Below are 15449 nucleotides of genomic sequence, written 5' to 3' on the forward strand. Positions count from 1 at the left end.
TTTGTTAAGAAACCAGAGGCTTTCCTTTTAGGAATTATAGGAAATGAAATAAATAGAAAGGATTGTAAACTCTTTCAATATGCAGTAACAGCGGCGAGAATATTACTGGCCCAGAATTGGAAACAAGAACAAGTACCAACATTAGAGGAGTGGAGAATGAAGCTGATGGATTATGCAGAACTGGACAAATTGACAGGAAAGATTAGATATCTACGAGACCAAAAGTTTATCGAGGACTGGGGAAAGTTGGTGGACTATTGGGAAAGCATAAGTGATAGACAAATAACGTTAGTGGCATTTAAAGAAGCTCTGTAAAAGTCAAAGAAATATTGCAAAAAAAGTTAAACAGGTTTCAAAGGGTATATTGAAAGGCAATAGTGAATTTAAGAAATGTGTATTTAAAAATTAAATTTGGATGATTATCAGAGAGGCTGAAGGAAGTCTAAAAGTGAAAAATTTGTTAAAGTTGAAATGTGATGTGTTATGTATTTTTATTTGGAAATTAATAAAAAAATTATATACAAAAAAAAAAGAAAATTAAGATTTCTCTCAGCCCCTCCAAAAATTAGCAAAAATGTCACTGGTTTTCACATGCCATGAATGGTGGGTATTTGACTGCTCTAATTTAAAATGAATTTGTCCCAGTAACGCTAGGCATGGACTGTGTTGAATTTGAGTATTTTGTCCTAACTGGCTTCCGGATAAAAAGAACACCAGGAACAGCTTCATTTCCACACACACACCCCTTGTGTTTCACGTCTCTCAGGCTTCTTTAAAAAGTGATCTGCGTCCTAGAACACTTAACTTTCTCAAGAGATTGGTGATTCTTCCATACTTGAGAGTCTAACCAACCATTATCTGAAGCATGTTTTCAGTGTTGCTGATCCTTGAGTTTCCCACTGTTTTCAGCCAAAGGGAAATAACCTAGTATAGTCTCATATATTACAATACAGTAGGGTCTTGTTAGGTACCAGAAAGATGCTACATAAATAAAAAAAAAATAAATATCAATCACATATGTGCCAGTAGTCTTGTGTCCCTTAACTGGCTGGATGATTTACAGTTTGTTAAAAACCAAATGTTTTTTACTTGAATGCATTAAGCATTTCACTCTCTGTAAATGCTTTGCTTGTTTAGGAACCTTCATCGAGTGTGTTACTAAAAATAAATGTATTGAGGAGGTTTGGCTTTGCAGTTGAAGGCAATTGTGAGGTCTGAGTAGTAATTGTGTACCATGGGATAATTGTGCTTGTAGAAAAAGAGGAACAAACACATTCTGAATTAGGGAATGGCACATAGCCTTTCTTAATATAATGCACTTGTCTTCTCCCAGATAGGTCTGTATATTAACAAAAGATGCCTGGCAGATTATCAGAATGACACTTCCTATGGATCTCAGTTTCCTTTAGGTGGGCAGGATTCACCTAACCTCACCCTCACCCCTATCAGCAGAAGCCCTGCTCAAGGATTTCTGCTTACGCAATGGTGCTTCCTTCACGACCTGCACTGAAATTAACTCAGAGGAGGTTGGGAGAGCCCTCAGAATGTCACATGGATGAAGGAGGGGGGTCATTTAATCTGGCAAGCTGCAATGCTTGAACTGACAGCGCAATTGGAAGAGCCTGATGTTGAATTCTACTGAGTATACTTGAACAGTCCTCTTCTCGTATCTTCCCCTGTTAAGTCACTTGTCCCTATTTTGTTCTTAAGTTACTTTGGGAATATCTTTTTTAAAAGATTAGTTTGCACCAGAGTGCAAATGGAGCTTCCCGTCCATCAACATAAGTCAGGCGTGAGAAACCTGTAGCCCTCCAGATGTTGCTGGACGACAACTCCCATCACCCCAATCATTGGTCATCTCAGTAGGAACGGATGGGATCTGTAGTCTAGCAACATATGAATCTGTAGTCCAGCAACCGTAAGTGAATACAACAAATAACATGTTAAAGCATGGGGATGGGCGTGCAATGGTCATTGGTGTGAGAATAGAGATTTTACAAGTATACCTACACATTGCTATTTTTGTCTGCAAAATGCTGGAAATCACTAACCCCTGGAAGCAGTTGATGTCTGATGTGATTGGCTATATATTGTGCTTTTTTCATAGGCAGGATTTTGCTTAAGCTACCAGGAAGTTGGGGTGGTGGAGGAATTAATCAGATCTTGCTTTTAATAATTAGATTAAGGCAAACTTCCCTGCAGAGCTAATAAATCAGCTCCTCTTTGCTTCTATTTCCTCTTGTGAATCTGAAAATGCTGGAGAAAAAGGTACTCTTTTAGATGACTCCAAGGAAGTGTTTTCTCACACTGCACTATATTAACATTGAAGCAACATAATGGAATTGCATTGTAATGATTTTTCACCTGGGTTGCCTCAAGGTTGGTGACTCCCTAGTACTACCTAGTCATTGCTCTTCTGCGGTAAGCTACATATGGAATTGCAATTGACTTTCCACACTTCAGGGGGTATAGTACTTTTTGTGTGTATATACATCATTGCATACTAGTTTTATTTATTTTATTTATGGGTGTGTCATAGCCATGAATCTGGAAGGAAATTATTCTGAGCGTGTCATTACATTTTTTTAAAAGCCATTCTTTAATTCATGTTAAAAACATTTGTTGAAAGTAATAGTGCAGTTGGGCCTAAACTTAAGAAGTGTTTAGAACAAACAGACAAACAAACAAACAAACAAACAACATGGTGATAAAATGCCACTGACCATAGCCTGCTCCTAATCCCATAACTATGGTTAATTAATGGGAAGCTTTATTTCTGCATGAGCTCAAGGTATGACTTCTGTTGTTGGAATATTAGACTATTTTGTTGCTGAGAAAATGGAGACGATTATTGTCACCTGGCAAATTTATTTCCCTTGCAAAAGCAATAGTAGAATTGGGTTGTGCAAGTGTCATGGATAGCTATTGGACAGTGACTGACATCTGCATTGACAAGCAATAAAACTTTGTCAGAGCTAGTCACTTCCATATCTTAGCCTTAAGACTTCCCATTCGGTTCTTATTGGTTGTGATATGGAAGAAAAAGAGAGCACTTAAACTTATCAACAGTCTGTGTAAGTTTCAATTCCCAGAGAAGGTTTTGACTAGCTTGCAGCAATTTTTTTGTCAACCCCCCCCCCTTATTTTTTCAGTGCTGCTCTTCACATGTACACACACCATTCAATTTTAAAATAATGTCTGTTTTTGTTAGTGAGGAGAATAGCTGGGCGACTAGCAAATTGTATTATGGCATAAGCTTTCATGGAACTGAGTCCGCATCAACAGATGATAGAGGAAATTTTTCTCATTATGCAGTAGACTGGGACTTCTAAACTCTCTTTACTGTCATCACTGCTGAAAAACTGTCAGACAGAACTGACAGCCTTGGGTGAATATGAACTGGTCACCTAAAAAGAAAAAGTTGACCTCACTCCTAATTTGTGGGTTAACATTCCCTGTAGTGTCCCCCTCCCCTTTATTTACCATTCATTTGACCTTCTAAACGTGTCCTCCTTTTCCATCCACTCTTCTGCTAATACAGTACAGCCCTGTGTGATGTCATATCCAACCTTCTTGGGGAATTTGCTTCACAGGCCTTCTGGCTACAGAGCAGCCAGCATGTTACAGAGTATGCTGGCAACACTCTGATCAACAAAGGCTATTTGGGGACATGAGCAGAAGTCTGTACGCACAATGTAGATGACATTTATTTTAGAGGATAGCAACTAATCCTCCTTCCCACCCATTTGTAGCATTTTAGCAAAGAATCTCACTCCCCACTCCTCAGGCACACACTCCATGCAAACCATAATATATGTCAAGCAACACAGCTGCTGGGAGGGCAGAATGTGGGCGTTCATTAGAATGGCCAGCTGTTCTTTCAGTGCAAAGTCCATTCCTTGCACAGCTCATCAGGGCCTTGCTTCTTTGATCCATCTAACGCCCGCTTTTGCCATCCGCCCCCTCTCCTGCTCAGCTGGCACTTGTAGACTTTCCAAATGGGTGCTGCACAGCAAGCAGTGTGGAATGCTTAAAAGCCAGGGATTCACTTAGAATCAAGGGACTGTATCTAAAGACGAGGGCAAAGGAAAAGGCAGGAGTCATCAGGCTCTGACAAACACTATTTTGGAACTTTCCTTGATGGAGCTACTTTTATCTGTGTTTCCTGGATTGGATTAATTACTCAGTGAAGCTTGGGGCTTCTTCAGAAGAGTCTTATATACATGCAGAGGGGAAGGTTTTTAGCTGTGTCAGCTCCCTGCTAGGAGCAGCAGCTGGCCTCCTCTAAAACCCTGTTGCTTGGGTCAACATTGCAAAATGCTTTAGAAATGGGTAGCAGGCTAGCATCTGTTTTCCAGGGAGCAACCAAAGAGAAATGTGAGTCCCTGGGCCAAATTGATCACTAGGACAAACACATTTTAAACCTGAAACTTGGAACAAAATATTAAGGTTTCTGTCTCCCATAGAATTAGAAAACTAGTTTTGAAAACACAGAGGTAAAGCACTTTAGGACTCTGCTAGTTTGTTTTCATGTTTGTTTACATTTTGGGTGCTGTTATTGTGCTTCAAAGATTCAGGGTCACTTACCACTTGAAAACAAAATCCCAAGTCAAAAGTAACATGCAGTATTTTCTGAGTGCCTTACTATTTTATATAGAATAGATAAATAAGATAAAATTGAGAGAATATATATATAAAAAACTGTACCATGTTGAGTGTCTGAGGAGCTTATAAATAATAAATATTATTATTAAACTTCCCCCAGATATCATCCAATATTAATCTTCCATCCCCGCTCCCCATCTTTTCTTCAAATACACCCTGTCCTCTTGACTCAATATTAGTGTGGAAGTGATAACTATTTCTTAACTTACTTCTGCCTCCGGGTTGTTTAGGGTAGAATCAGGCTGAAGTGAGTGGAATGAGAGGGAAAGACCCCCTTGCGAGATCAAAGACACTTTACTTTTTCTGTGATGGTTCAAATTTTGCCCTCACTTTATTGCCGCATTAGGCATATGTAGTTATGAGCAATAATTGTAGTTGTAATGACAGTTGTGGTGCAGTGATGTCATCAATGAGAGGGCAAGGCCAGGAAGACCAGGTGTGTGGGGATATGTACTGCCTGGCCTAAAAGCACAGTAGTGGGTGAGGAGACTGATTGGAGCAGGGAGGGATATTTATTATTGCAGTTATAAACTACCTTTCTGCTAAGGCATCCAAAGTAGTTTACAATTTTAAGTACAGCGGTACCTCCGGTTGTGGACAGGATCCATTCCGGAGCTCCAGTCGGATCCTGAGGTTTCCTCACCTGGAGGGACCGCTTCTGCGCATGGCACGGTAGAGCGCTTCTGCGCATGCGGCAAAACACTTCCAGGTTTAAGTTTATGTTACCTGAGGGTGATGTAAGCCAAGGTGCTACTGTACTGAAATAAATGAATGGCACAAAATCTAGAACCAGTGCTCCCAGGCCCACTGATGATACCTTTGCCCCAGTGCTCTGCAAACAAGAGGATTCTGGCAGGCTTGTCACTCCATGAGGGAGGGTCTGCTGTTGTCCTGCACAAGAGTCCTTCCCTCGCTGGGGATGCAATGTGAAAGGAACCTGTAAGGATCTCAGCCAGAAGGCTGAAAGTTCATTCCACTGCAGTAGCTGCACAGAGCCAGCTAGTTGAGGGGAAAGAGACCTCACAGGGGGGAGGGGGGCGGACTTTACCTGCCTGTCCATTGGACTACTTCCCAATAACACGCAGAGAGAGAAGTTTCTACTTTGTTCTTTCTTTTAGATGACAACAACACCATGAGCAGTACTGAGTAAATATTAATAGGTTAATTACCTGCAAAAACAGATGACCTGGCTTCATCTATGTATTGCTTGCCAGGCAAATTCATAAACTCGATAGGTGCCGTATACTGAGTAAATAATGGTTTGATACTAATTGCCCTCACCACCCCAGGATTTTGGGGTGTGGTCTTTTTTCTCCTATCTTTTAACTAGATCAGCCAGGACTAACTTCTGGTCATGTTGTGTAGAAATTATGTGCTCTACCATTTTGCTTTTACACCAGCTGAGCTTGGTGTAATTTATAAATGAATCAGGAGAAGATAATGTGGAAACATGATTAATAGCATGATAATTTAGGAAGGATTGAAAATTTGAACTTTTTAAAGCTATTTTACCCACTGATTATGTGTTGTATATTCTTTCTGAAATGAATCCCAAAGTATTTTATATTGATGCTTAAGGCAGAAGTTTTAGAATTCAGAACAATGGAATATGGATTTGCTTCAGAGGTATAGCTCATTGATCTGCTATGCCACCTTTTGCAGTTTATTATCTGTTTTATCTTGGAGCATGAGGGCTCTTGCCCCCTTTCACTAGATGATCAAACATTTTAAAATTTGGTCTCCCGGTGTCGGTAAATGACAGAAGAATTGGGAATTGGACAAATATGTCTCGGTATGCATGCCAATCTCCTTGGAGTGCTGAGATATCACATTTCAGGATTTGCTGATCTGGAAAGTTGTGACTTATTTATATGGTATGATAGAACAGGAATGACAGGCCTCTACACAGAATGAAAAAAAATAGGCACAGAGAAACAAAAGAAGAAGAGGGGAAATGGAGACATGAATAGGCAGGGGAGGAATAATAAAATTTCCATTTTACAGTGCGTTGCAATAAAGTATAGGCTTATAGGGACTAGAGCAAGGGTGAGAAATCTTTTTCAGTCTGGGGGACACATTTGCCAATGGGCATGCTTCTGGGAGCTGCATGCCAGTGGTGGGTGGGGCCAGAGGCAAAGGTGAGTGGAGCAACGGTTGTGACTCTCACCATGTACATGTGACTCTCACCATGTACAGTTGGCTCCATTCCGGCCAAGCGAAAGCAGAGGTTTCTCTGTGCACACACACACAAGTCTCCTCCAGGCAAGGATGTGCCAGTTCAAAGGCACATTCCAGCCAGGCAAAAGCACTTGTGGAGCTTGCAGGATAGAGTTTCTGGTGAAGAGTGTGGTTCATGGAGAGGGAGTGTGGGGCCCACGGAGAATCTAAGGTCCTGACAGAGAAGCCTAGAGGGCTATATTGGAACCTGGGCCTTAGATCCCTACCCCACCCCTAGACTACGGGGATAAAGAAGCAGCAATTCCAGAGGGGACCAAAGTAGGGAAGTGGTTGGTGGAGGAGACAGTGAATATAGATTAGGGCCACCTGGGCACATGCAGGTTCTTCCTGGGGCCTCTGGAAAATCTGTCTGTGGATGTATGCATTTGTTGTAACACAATGGGAGCGGGGGGAACGTTTTCAATGCTGTGTGTCTTATCTCTTTTAGGAGCGGAAACTGTGTGCCCATCCCAGACTGGAAATCTACAAAGGCAACAAAATCTATTTTGTATGCCCCCTTGCCCGTCAAGGGGACTTCTACGTGCCTGAAATGAAAGAGTTGGAGAAGAAAAGCAGAGCAGCTGCAGCAGCAGCAGAAGCTGAAGATGCTCAAATAGATATCACAGGTATGCTATTATGAAATACTAGAGGAAATCTGCTGAGTTCAATGCTAGTAATGTGCCTCTTGTATTGGAAAACAGTCCATTTTTTAAAGATGCAAAGATATGCTTTATACCATTGGTCCATCTAACCCAGCACTTCTATTTGGACTGGAAGCAACTTGGGGAGTCTTTTAAATCAGGGATTCCAAGAAGGAATGAACTTGAGACTTTCTATAATTCTTTTATTATTAGCTGCCCTGAGGATATTTTATACTGAAGACTGACATGCATATTTATGCAAAATAAATACGTATGCTCTGCCACTACTCTATGGCCTTTCCCATTTATATGAAGCTACAATGCATTACTATAACAAGCAAGGCTATTTAATGACTATAACCAGAATGGTGGTTTAGATTTGAGTAAATTTCGCGTTCATGCTATTCCTAAATCAGTAATTGTCAGAAATGATATACACTAGTTCACAACTTCATTTCATACTGCTCTTGCCTTCTTAGATACTTTATCTAAGACAGAGATTCTTCATTGTTGTCCCAGTATAGATCCTTTAGCCAACAAGATAACTGTTGTTTGTTTCTAAAGGAGGCTCAAAGAGCTGGTTATTTTGTAGTTTAATGCAGTTTGAACATATGGAGTGTTGATATGTGAGGACCTGTATCACGTTTGTGGCTTACCACCTTCTCTTTTAACCATTGCCAAATTTATGAGTGAATGCTGTGCTTTGACAGCAGAAGGCTATTCCAAGACTAAAAGGCTATTCTTGGCTTTATTGGTATTCTTTTATTCATCATCATTTTCATGGGAAATGTATTTTTTGCCATAGACTCCCAGAAAAATGTGCAATTGAGCAAAAAAGAAAGAAAACCAATCACCCCTGTGAACAAATGGGGAAAATGGACCTTGTGAACAGAGGTGGAAATAAAGAAGCAAGGCACAAGGTGCTGGGTGGCACTAGAGCCACATGTTTAATTTACAGTTAAATTTGGCAGAAAATGGTGACAGTTTAGGAAGCTATCTGTACAGCATTACCTGTATGAGGTGAGCAAACCCCTGCTTAATGATAGTGGAAGGAATTATCCCGGCTCTTTCCCTTAAGGCCTGCCCACTCAGGTGAGTAGGGAAACCTTCTCAAGTGCTGCTGGGGTCCCACATCTCCCATGGGGTGATTCAAAGGTGCTCTGTATCTTGCCCATGGATCCCACAGGCCCAAGTGGCAAGCCTCAGGAAGCACCTATCACTCTGAAGAGTGGCTACCTACCTAAGGTACTCACTTTAACCCATTCCTTACCTGTTCACCTTCACACACACCACCTTCCTAAATGTGGCTAATTTACCTCATTAACAGGACCGCCACTCAAACTACCCTCAAACCATCAGAGTAGGTTTGAGTACAGAGTAGGCAAAAGAAACAAAAACCAGAATTTTTATCTGGTCCTGAGTTGACAGGAAAACACCTGCACTATTCCCAAGAAAGGGCGGCAAGAATTTTCAAAGAAGTTGGTAGGGTAGGCAAAAGGGCTTAAATACTCTTATCCTGGTGATGGCCTGCGTGTTTAAGAATATATCCTGCACTACCAGAACTTCCTGTCCTTCTCTCACCCTGATCGCAAAAGCCAACTTCACCTGATGTTATGGCCCAGGCTTTTTTGTGTCATGTGAAGGAAGAGAAAGGCCAGCTGCTTATTAGCATCTATGAGGGCTTAATGTTCACGCTAATCTTTACACTAGATTAGCGTGAACATTAAGCCCTCATAGATGCTAATAAGCAGCTGGCCTTTACACGGGACGCAGGTGGCGCTGTGGGTTAAAGCCTCAGCGCCTAGGGCTTGCCGATCGAAAGGTTGGCGGTTCGAATCCCTGCGGCGGGGTGCGCTCCTGCTGCTTGGTCCCAGCGCCTGCCAACCTAGCAGTTCGAAAGCACCTCCGGGTGCAAGTAGATAAATAGGGACCGCTTACCAGCGGGAAGGTAAACGGCGTTTCCGTGTGCGGCTCTGGCTCTGGCTCTGGCCAGAGCAGCGATGTCACGCTGGCCACGTGACCCGGAAGTGTCTCCGGACAGCGCTGGCCCCTGGCCTCTTAAGTGAGATGGGCGCACAACCCCAGAGTCTGTCAAGACTGGCCCGTACGGGCAGGGGTACCTTTACCTTTACCTTTTTAATCTTTACACATTAGTTCCTTCTTAGACTCTAATTACAATGTTTGCCCTATTCAAAACAGGATAACTGGTGCTTATAGTTCCATTCAGTTACCTTTTGATGGCTTTGGTGTGGGTGTGATATGGGTGTATATCTGTGGAAATGCAGTTCTTTATCCCAAAGGGGTCTTATGGCCATAGATAGTGGTAGAGTGTGTGTTTCGCTTGGTTCAATGCCTAGAATCTCAAGAAAGAGTTGGGGAAAGATTCTGATCTGAAATTCTGGAGAGCTGCTGCCAATCAGTACTGAATTAGATGGCCCAATCACACCCCTCAGTATCAGACATGCTATCTCCTGCATGCTATTTTTTCTGCTGCTGTTTCTCTTTGACCTCTTCAGGAAGCACAGGTCATTTGCTGGGGTTATTCAAAGGAATCATTTTCTCTCTTCTCTCCTGTCTGACATAATGCTATCCATGGTTCATAAATTAAAATGTGAGCCTTCTTAATTCACACTTCCCAAAAAATTAGGCAAAGCAAAATGAAACAATCCTTTGAAAAATCACATCATCCCAGATTTTGTGGTACAGTTTCCAACCAAAAAATATGTACAAATATGCACATATAAGCAAAAAATGCATAAAATGTACATACAAATGTACATAAAAAATGCATATGCGAGAGGGGGAAATGCAAACTAAGACATTACATTGGGAAATATAATCACATTAGGCAAAATTACATAATAAAATGTGTTCACTGTATTAGGAGAAATACAGCTAAAATGCTGATAAGTGTTTGTGAGGACTTGTTTTTAAAAATTGCAAATTAATGATGAAATGTGGTGAACTGACCTTAAGACTGAAAAAATGAAAGAAACTGAAATAGACTGCTTTGCCCATCCTTGGACATGTAACACAGAAAGAACATGATTGTGCTTACGTCTGTATCTTCTCTTGGATAAGCCACATGTAACTGTTCTCATCACATAATTCTTGTTTATCTGTCTTATTTGGAATATTGAATTGCTTCAGATGACATTTTGATAGTGATTGTTATCCTAAGGTGACAGGTAAAAAAGATTTATGCATATATAAAGGAAGCAATTGCAGTCTTGAGAGGAGCATGACATCAGTGCTATCTGAAGCTTGCTAGCTACTGGGATCTGCCCATATGCTCACATCTTGTAGGACAAAAATATACATCGCCTGCAACTGCTATTTATAAATACCGTATGCATTACACATGGTGTATAAATTTGTTGTCATCTAAACAACCATGAAGTTCCATGGCGTGTATCACAAACATAGCAAAATGCATGCAATAGTTCAAAATAGATACGATAATAAAATACGTTCCTTTTGTAATAGTGGTAAATTATAAAAATGCCCAGGGAGCCAGATCCTGAAGACACATCAGACAGACAGCTACTAGCTGCCTACTTCTTAGGCTCCCACTGAGAAGGAGGCTGAGCTGTATTCATAAGAGAAGATGTTGAGTCTTTAATGTTTTTTGCTTGCTGTTGTTCAGTTAAGCAGCAGATACCAGTTTCACTGCCTGATGGTTTGATGGTTGGTTATTCTGCAGTTTATGCCCTTTGGTAGACACTGACATATGGGGAGCAGGTAAAAATGTTGAAGTCACTGAAGTTAAAGGGATGCCTGGCACTTGAAAATATATCAGAGGAACACCTTCATCTTGTGAGAGGTTTACCCTTTAAAGCCCATTCCTTGTATTAATTTACAAAGCCCTGAACAACGTAAGTCCAGGATACCTTCAGGTCTGTCTAAACCCTTAAATCCCAGCTCGTTCACTGAGATCATCTGCAGGTATGACGTTGGTTGTCCCCTGAGCTAGCAAGGCTCAATTTGGCATCAACATGAAATAAAACCTTTCTCTGCCGATAAAGATTCAGCAGGCACCTTCTGTTTCAACCTGCTGAAAAGTTCACTGTGTTGCCAGGTTTATGCAGACAGTTACAGAAATATATTTCCATAATAGTTAGCTGATGGTCTCTGATTTTTTTTTTAATGAATATTTATTAGCATTTTCAATAACAACACAAAAACAAAAATAAACAAAAAATGACAAAAATGCAAAAATACAAAAGTACAAAACTTAAGAACAATTAAAAATACATAAAATTTCAATTGCTTATTTTCTTTTAACTTGCTTCTCAGACCTCCTCGCACCTCCCCTTCTTGTATTCCAATGCAAATTATTAGCTCAGCAAATCCTTTTTACTTATTTCTTAACTTTAACTTGATAATTTATTTTAACATGTTATTATTTTATTTTTTCACTTTCATCCATTTCCTCAATTTATTTTTACAAACCTTATTTTCATTTAATTTAGATTGTTTTAAAGACCAGTTTTAGCTTATCCAAACTTAAACATCAATACTTATACATCAATACTCATTCTTAAACATTTTTCCTAAAGTCGACCAAAATTCCCTTCCACGACTTTTCGTACGGATAACAAAACAAAATAAAAACAAAACAAATTATAATTATATACCCTTTGGATTCCCAAACTCCACGCACCCCTTCCCGGTTTCAGTCCCCAGCAAGTGTCCATCAGTATCAATATACTTTTAGCCTGGAGATCTCACATCCGAGGCTCTTAAATCTCTCTCAGTTCCTCTCTGCCGGCCTTTTTGATAGTCCTTAATGTTGAACCCCAAATCTCGGAGATGCTCCGGCCCAACAGGATCCATGTTTCTTCCAGCCAGACCTCCATACTTAAAAGTAAAGCCTATGGGGTATTCCAACTCTTGTTTCATACTCCTTTCCAGTCCAAATGTCCCCAAAGCTCCAACTTCCACCTTAATCAAATTTATAATCCTTCGGTCTTCAGATCTCCACATAAGGAGATCTCTCAATTTTTCACTCTCCAATTCAGGCCAGACTTTCCACATCAAGTTTTTATTTTCCTTTGCTGCCATCATGTCAGGCCTCAAATTATAGCTCTCCTCTGACATCTGCAGAATTACAGCTCCTCCTTCCTTCTCTTCAGGGGCAACATATGTCTCCTTTTCCATGTTCTCAAAGCTCTCAAGTTTCTCTATTTGTCCAATTGAATAGGCTTCCTGTTTCAAATCCTTATCAAATTCAACAATGTTATTTACTGTTATGTCCAAAGTTATAACATTTGTAGCCAAAACATCGATTTGGCCTTGTAACTTTCCCAAGAGAACAAATGCTCTATCCAATTCAGCCTGAATTTTCCCTCCCCCAGCCATTCTTGTAATGTCCCTAAACCCCATCTAGAGGGATTTTGGTTCCTTAATGTTCCTTTCAGCTTAAATCCAAAAAACAAGTTAGTTTGTATCAACCCTTCCTTATTTTCAATAAATTGTAACAAATATAGCCAGCAGAAGCAACAGAAACAAAGTTCTCTTTTTCCGTCTTGACAGCTAACTTGACAGCTGTCAAACTCTTCAATACTTCGTCAACAGGCTCTCTCGCGGGACGCTCCCGGGTCCGGGGGGGGTATAACTTCAGCTCCCAAAATAGTTCTTCATCCTCCAGTAAAATTTCTTATAATACCAAACTGTGAAATTAAAGTCTTTTACAAGAAAGAAAAAAAGGATTCTCTCGACCTTAGTTAGCAGGTCCTTTGCTTTAAATTATTTACAAAGAGGGGGGGCGGACTTCCTTTTTAAACCTTCACCACTCGTGCCTAATTCATCAAAATTTCCTTAAAATTCCAATTTCCGTACTACTCACGCGTTGTTGCTTTAGAGTCCAATTGTTCAAAGGAAAAAGTCAGCGCTCTCCGACAATGGCATTGCGGCTTCACTCCGCAGAAGAAGCAGTCTACTCTCAGCACCGCGCCGCACCCCGTCCCCGTTCCAGAGCCTTTAAAAAGGCTCCTTTGCAGCTTGGGGGGGCGCAAATGGTGCCCGCTGAGTCACCACGCTCACAGGCATCCGCGCCTGTGATTTTTAAGGGTCCCCGCGTCGCCGCAGCGGCAAGACCCGATCCTGCGGAGCCGGTTCCCTCTGGAGCTCAGAGGGAATCTGCCATTAGTCGATGGCGCTAACCCGGAAGTCTGATGGTCTCTGATTTTAAATCTGTTTTTATTATGTGTGTTTATTATATAGAGATTGTAAACCACATTGATATTTTTTTAAAAAATATAACAAACAAACTAGCATTTGGATACTTCCAATGTCCATATTAGGACAATATCTTTATTGGCAACCAAAATAACACAAAAAGGTGCACAAGCTCTCAAACTCTTCATCAGAGTAGATTGATAAACAGAACAATTGGGTCTTGGGAGAGAAAAAATGTTGGCTGATGTTGACACCTGTTCCCCATGTTCTTCTGCCTGTAACTTGTTTAATCCAATTTTAATACTGTATTTTCATATTGTTGTAATCTATTCTGGACCTTATGATGAAGGGTGGGTAAGAAATCCAGTAAGTAAGCCATGGAGTCTACAACTGGTCAGTCATAAAATGGAATGGGAAAAGATGTAGAAGACATTCTGTTGATGCTGTTTAGGTGCTATGCAGGTGTCAGGATGTACATAGGCTCTTTTAACTGTTTCACTTGCATGTGAAGCTACTTTCAAGGTTACCTTAGTAACCATTAATATGTCATTTAGATCTATTAACACTTCCTCTAATGTTTCTTTTCCACTAAAACCTCAGTGGAGAAGCTGGAATACAAAGACCACCTCTCTGCAAGCTCTTGATTTAATACAAACAACACGAGGTCCAATAGAACAGATTAAACAGCATTGTAGTACCTTGTGTTATTGCTTTAGCATCTTCTGCTTAATTCTGCCTTAACTAGAGTTAAGAGAACATCAACCCAGATAACTTTCATCCCAGGAGCACTATACTGGTCTTCCAGGGATTTGCAGGAGGGTTTTAGCCTGAATTCTGTTGTGTGAAGAATGAATTCCACTTTTAGAGAATTTCTTATTAGATAGGTGATAATTAACAATGTCTATCTGTTATACAACTGTGTTGCTTATCAACTGAAACAAATTTACCACGAGGTAACTTGTTTATAATTTCCAAATGGCTGACCTTACTTTCTCCTGCTGTCTAAAAAGAGTGAAGGAAGCCGTGCTCAATATATATAGCACAAGACTTCAGACATGCACTCTAACATTGATAAATAACATTAGGTGCCACCAATCCTTCTAAAGCTGGGTTTGGTTTGGTTATAAATAGAGTATCCGTCAGGCATTAATCTGAGGCAGGACTTCAGATTAACCTTTGTTGGCATCTGTCTGTTTCAAGAGACCGTGGAGTGCGCTTCCGCAGGTGAAGCCAAACTGCTGTGTTAGCAGCACCGAAGTGACCTCCCCAGAGTGCAAGCCTGAGCAGTATGGAGGTCCTGGGCTGCCCAGACAACAAGTTCCACCTTTCAGACTCACTAATGTGGTCCAAAGGAAAACAGAGCAATACATTTAGCACCAGTTTAGCTCCAGGAGTTGCCGGAAGGAGGCATACAGGGCACCATCCAACTGTCTTTGGGACTCCACTCTGGATTTGTGTAGGGTTTACTCCTCATCCTTTTCTTCTCCTGAAGATATCCCAAAAGACAGCAGAAGTTTAGGATCAGAGTTTTCCTTCTCCTAGATGGGCTACCTTCCCAGTTTGACAAGCCCCACCTGCCCCTAATTTCACTCTCCAGCATGTGCAGAAACCACCTTCTTGACTGTTTGCCCCACTATTGGTCTCATCCGTTCAATCCACCAGAGCCTGTCTTCACATGCAGGGGAAGTCCCTAACTCACTTAGGGTTTGAGACCCATCAGCTACCCTCACCTGCTTTAGTCAGTTA

At 41.0% G+C, this 15449-nt stretch overlaps 1 protein-coding gene across 4 annotated transcripts in view; it reads left to right on the top strand.

The window, feature by feature from the left end:
- The window catches only part of TEX264 (testis expressed 264, ER-phagy receptor), a 180464-nt gene that overhangs the window by 136119 nt on the left and 28896 nt on the right, over positions 1 to 15449 (top strand). For all 4 annotated transcript variants that reach the window (XM_079968061.1, XM_079968064.1, XM_079968063.1 and 1 more), the window contains one exon: positions 7331 to 7508. In XM_079968061.1, coding sequence (XP_079824187.1) covers positions 7331 to 7508 — 178 coding nt within the window. The remainder of the gene's footprint in view (positions 1 to 7330; positions 7509 to 15449) is intronic.

The sequence above is a fragment of the Podarcis cretensis genome (assembly GCF_951804945.1).
Source record: "Podarcis cretensis genome assembly, chromosome: 2".
NCBI lineage: Eukaryota > Metazoa > Chordata > Lepidosauria > Squamata > Lacertidae > Podarcis > Podarcis cretensis.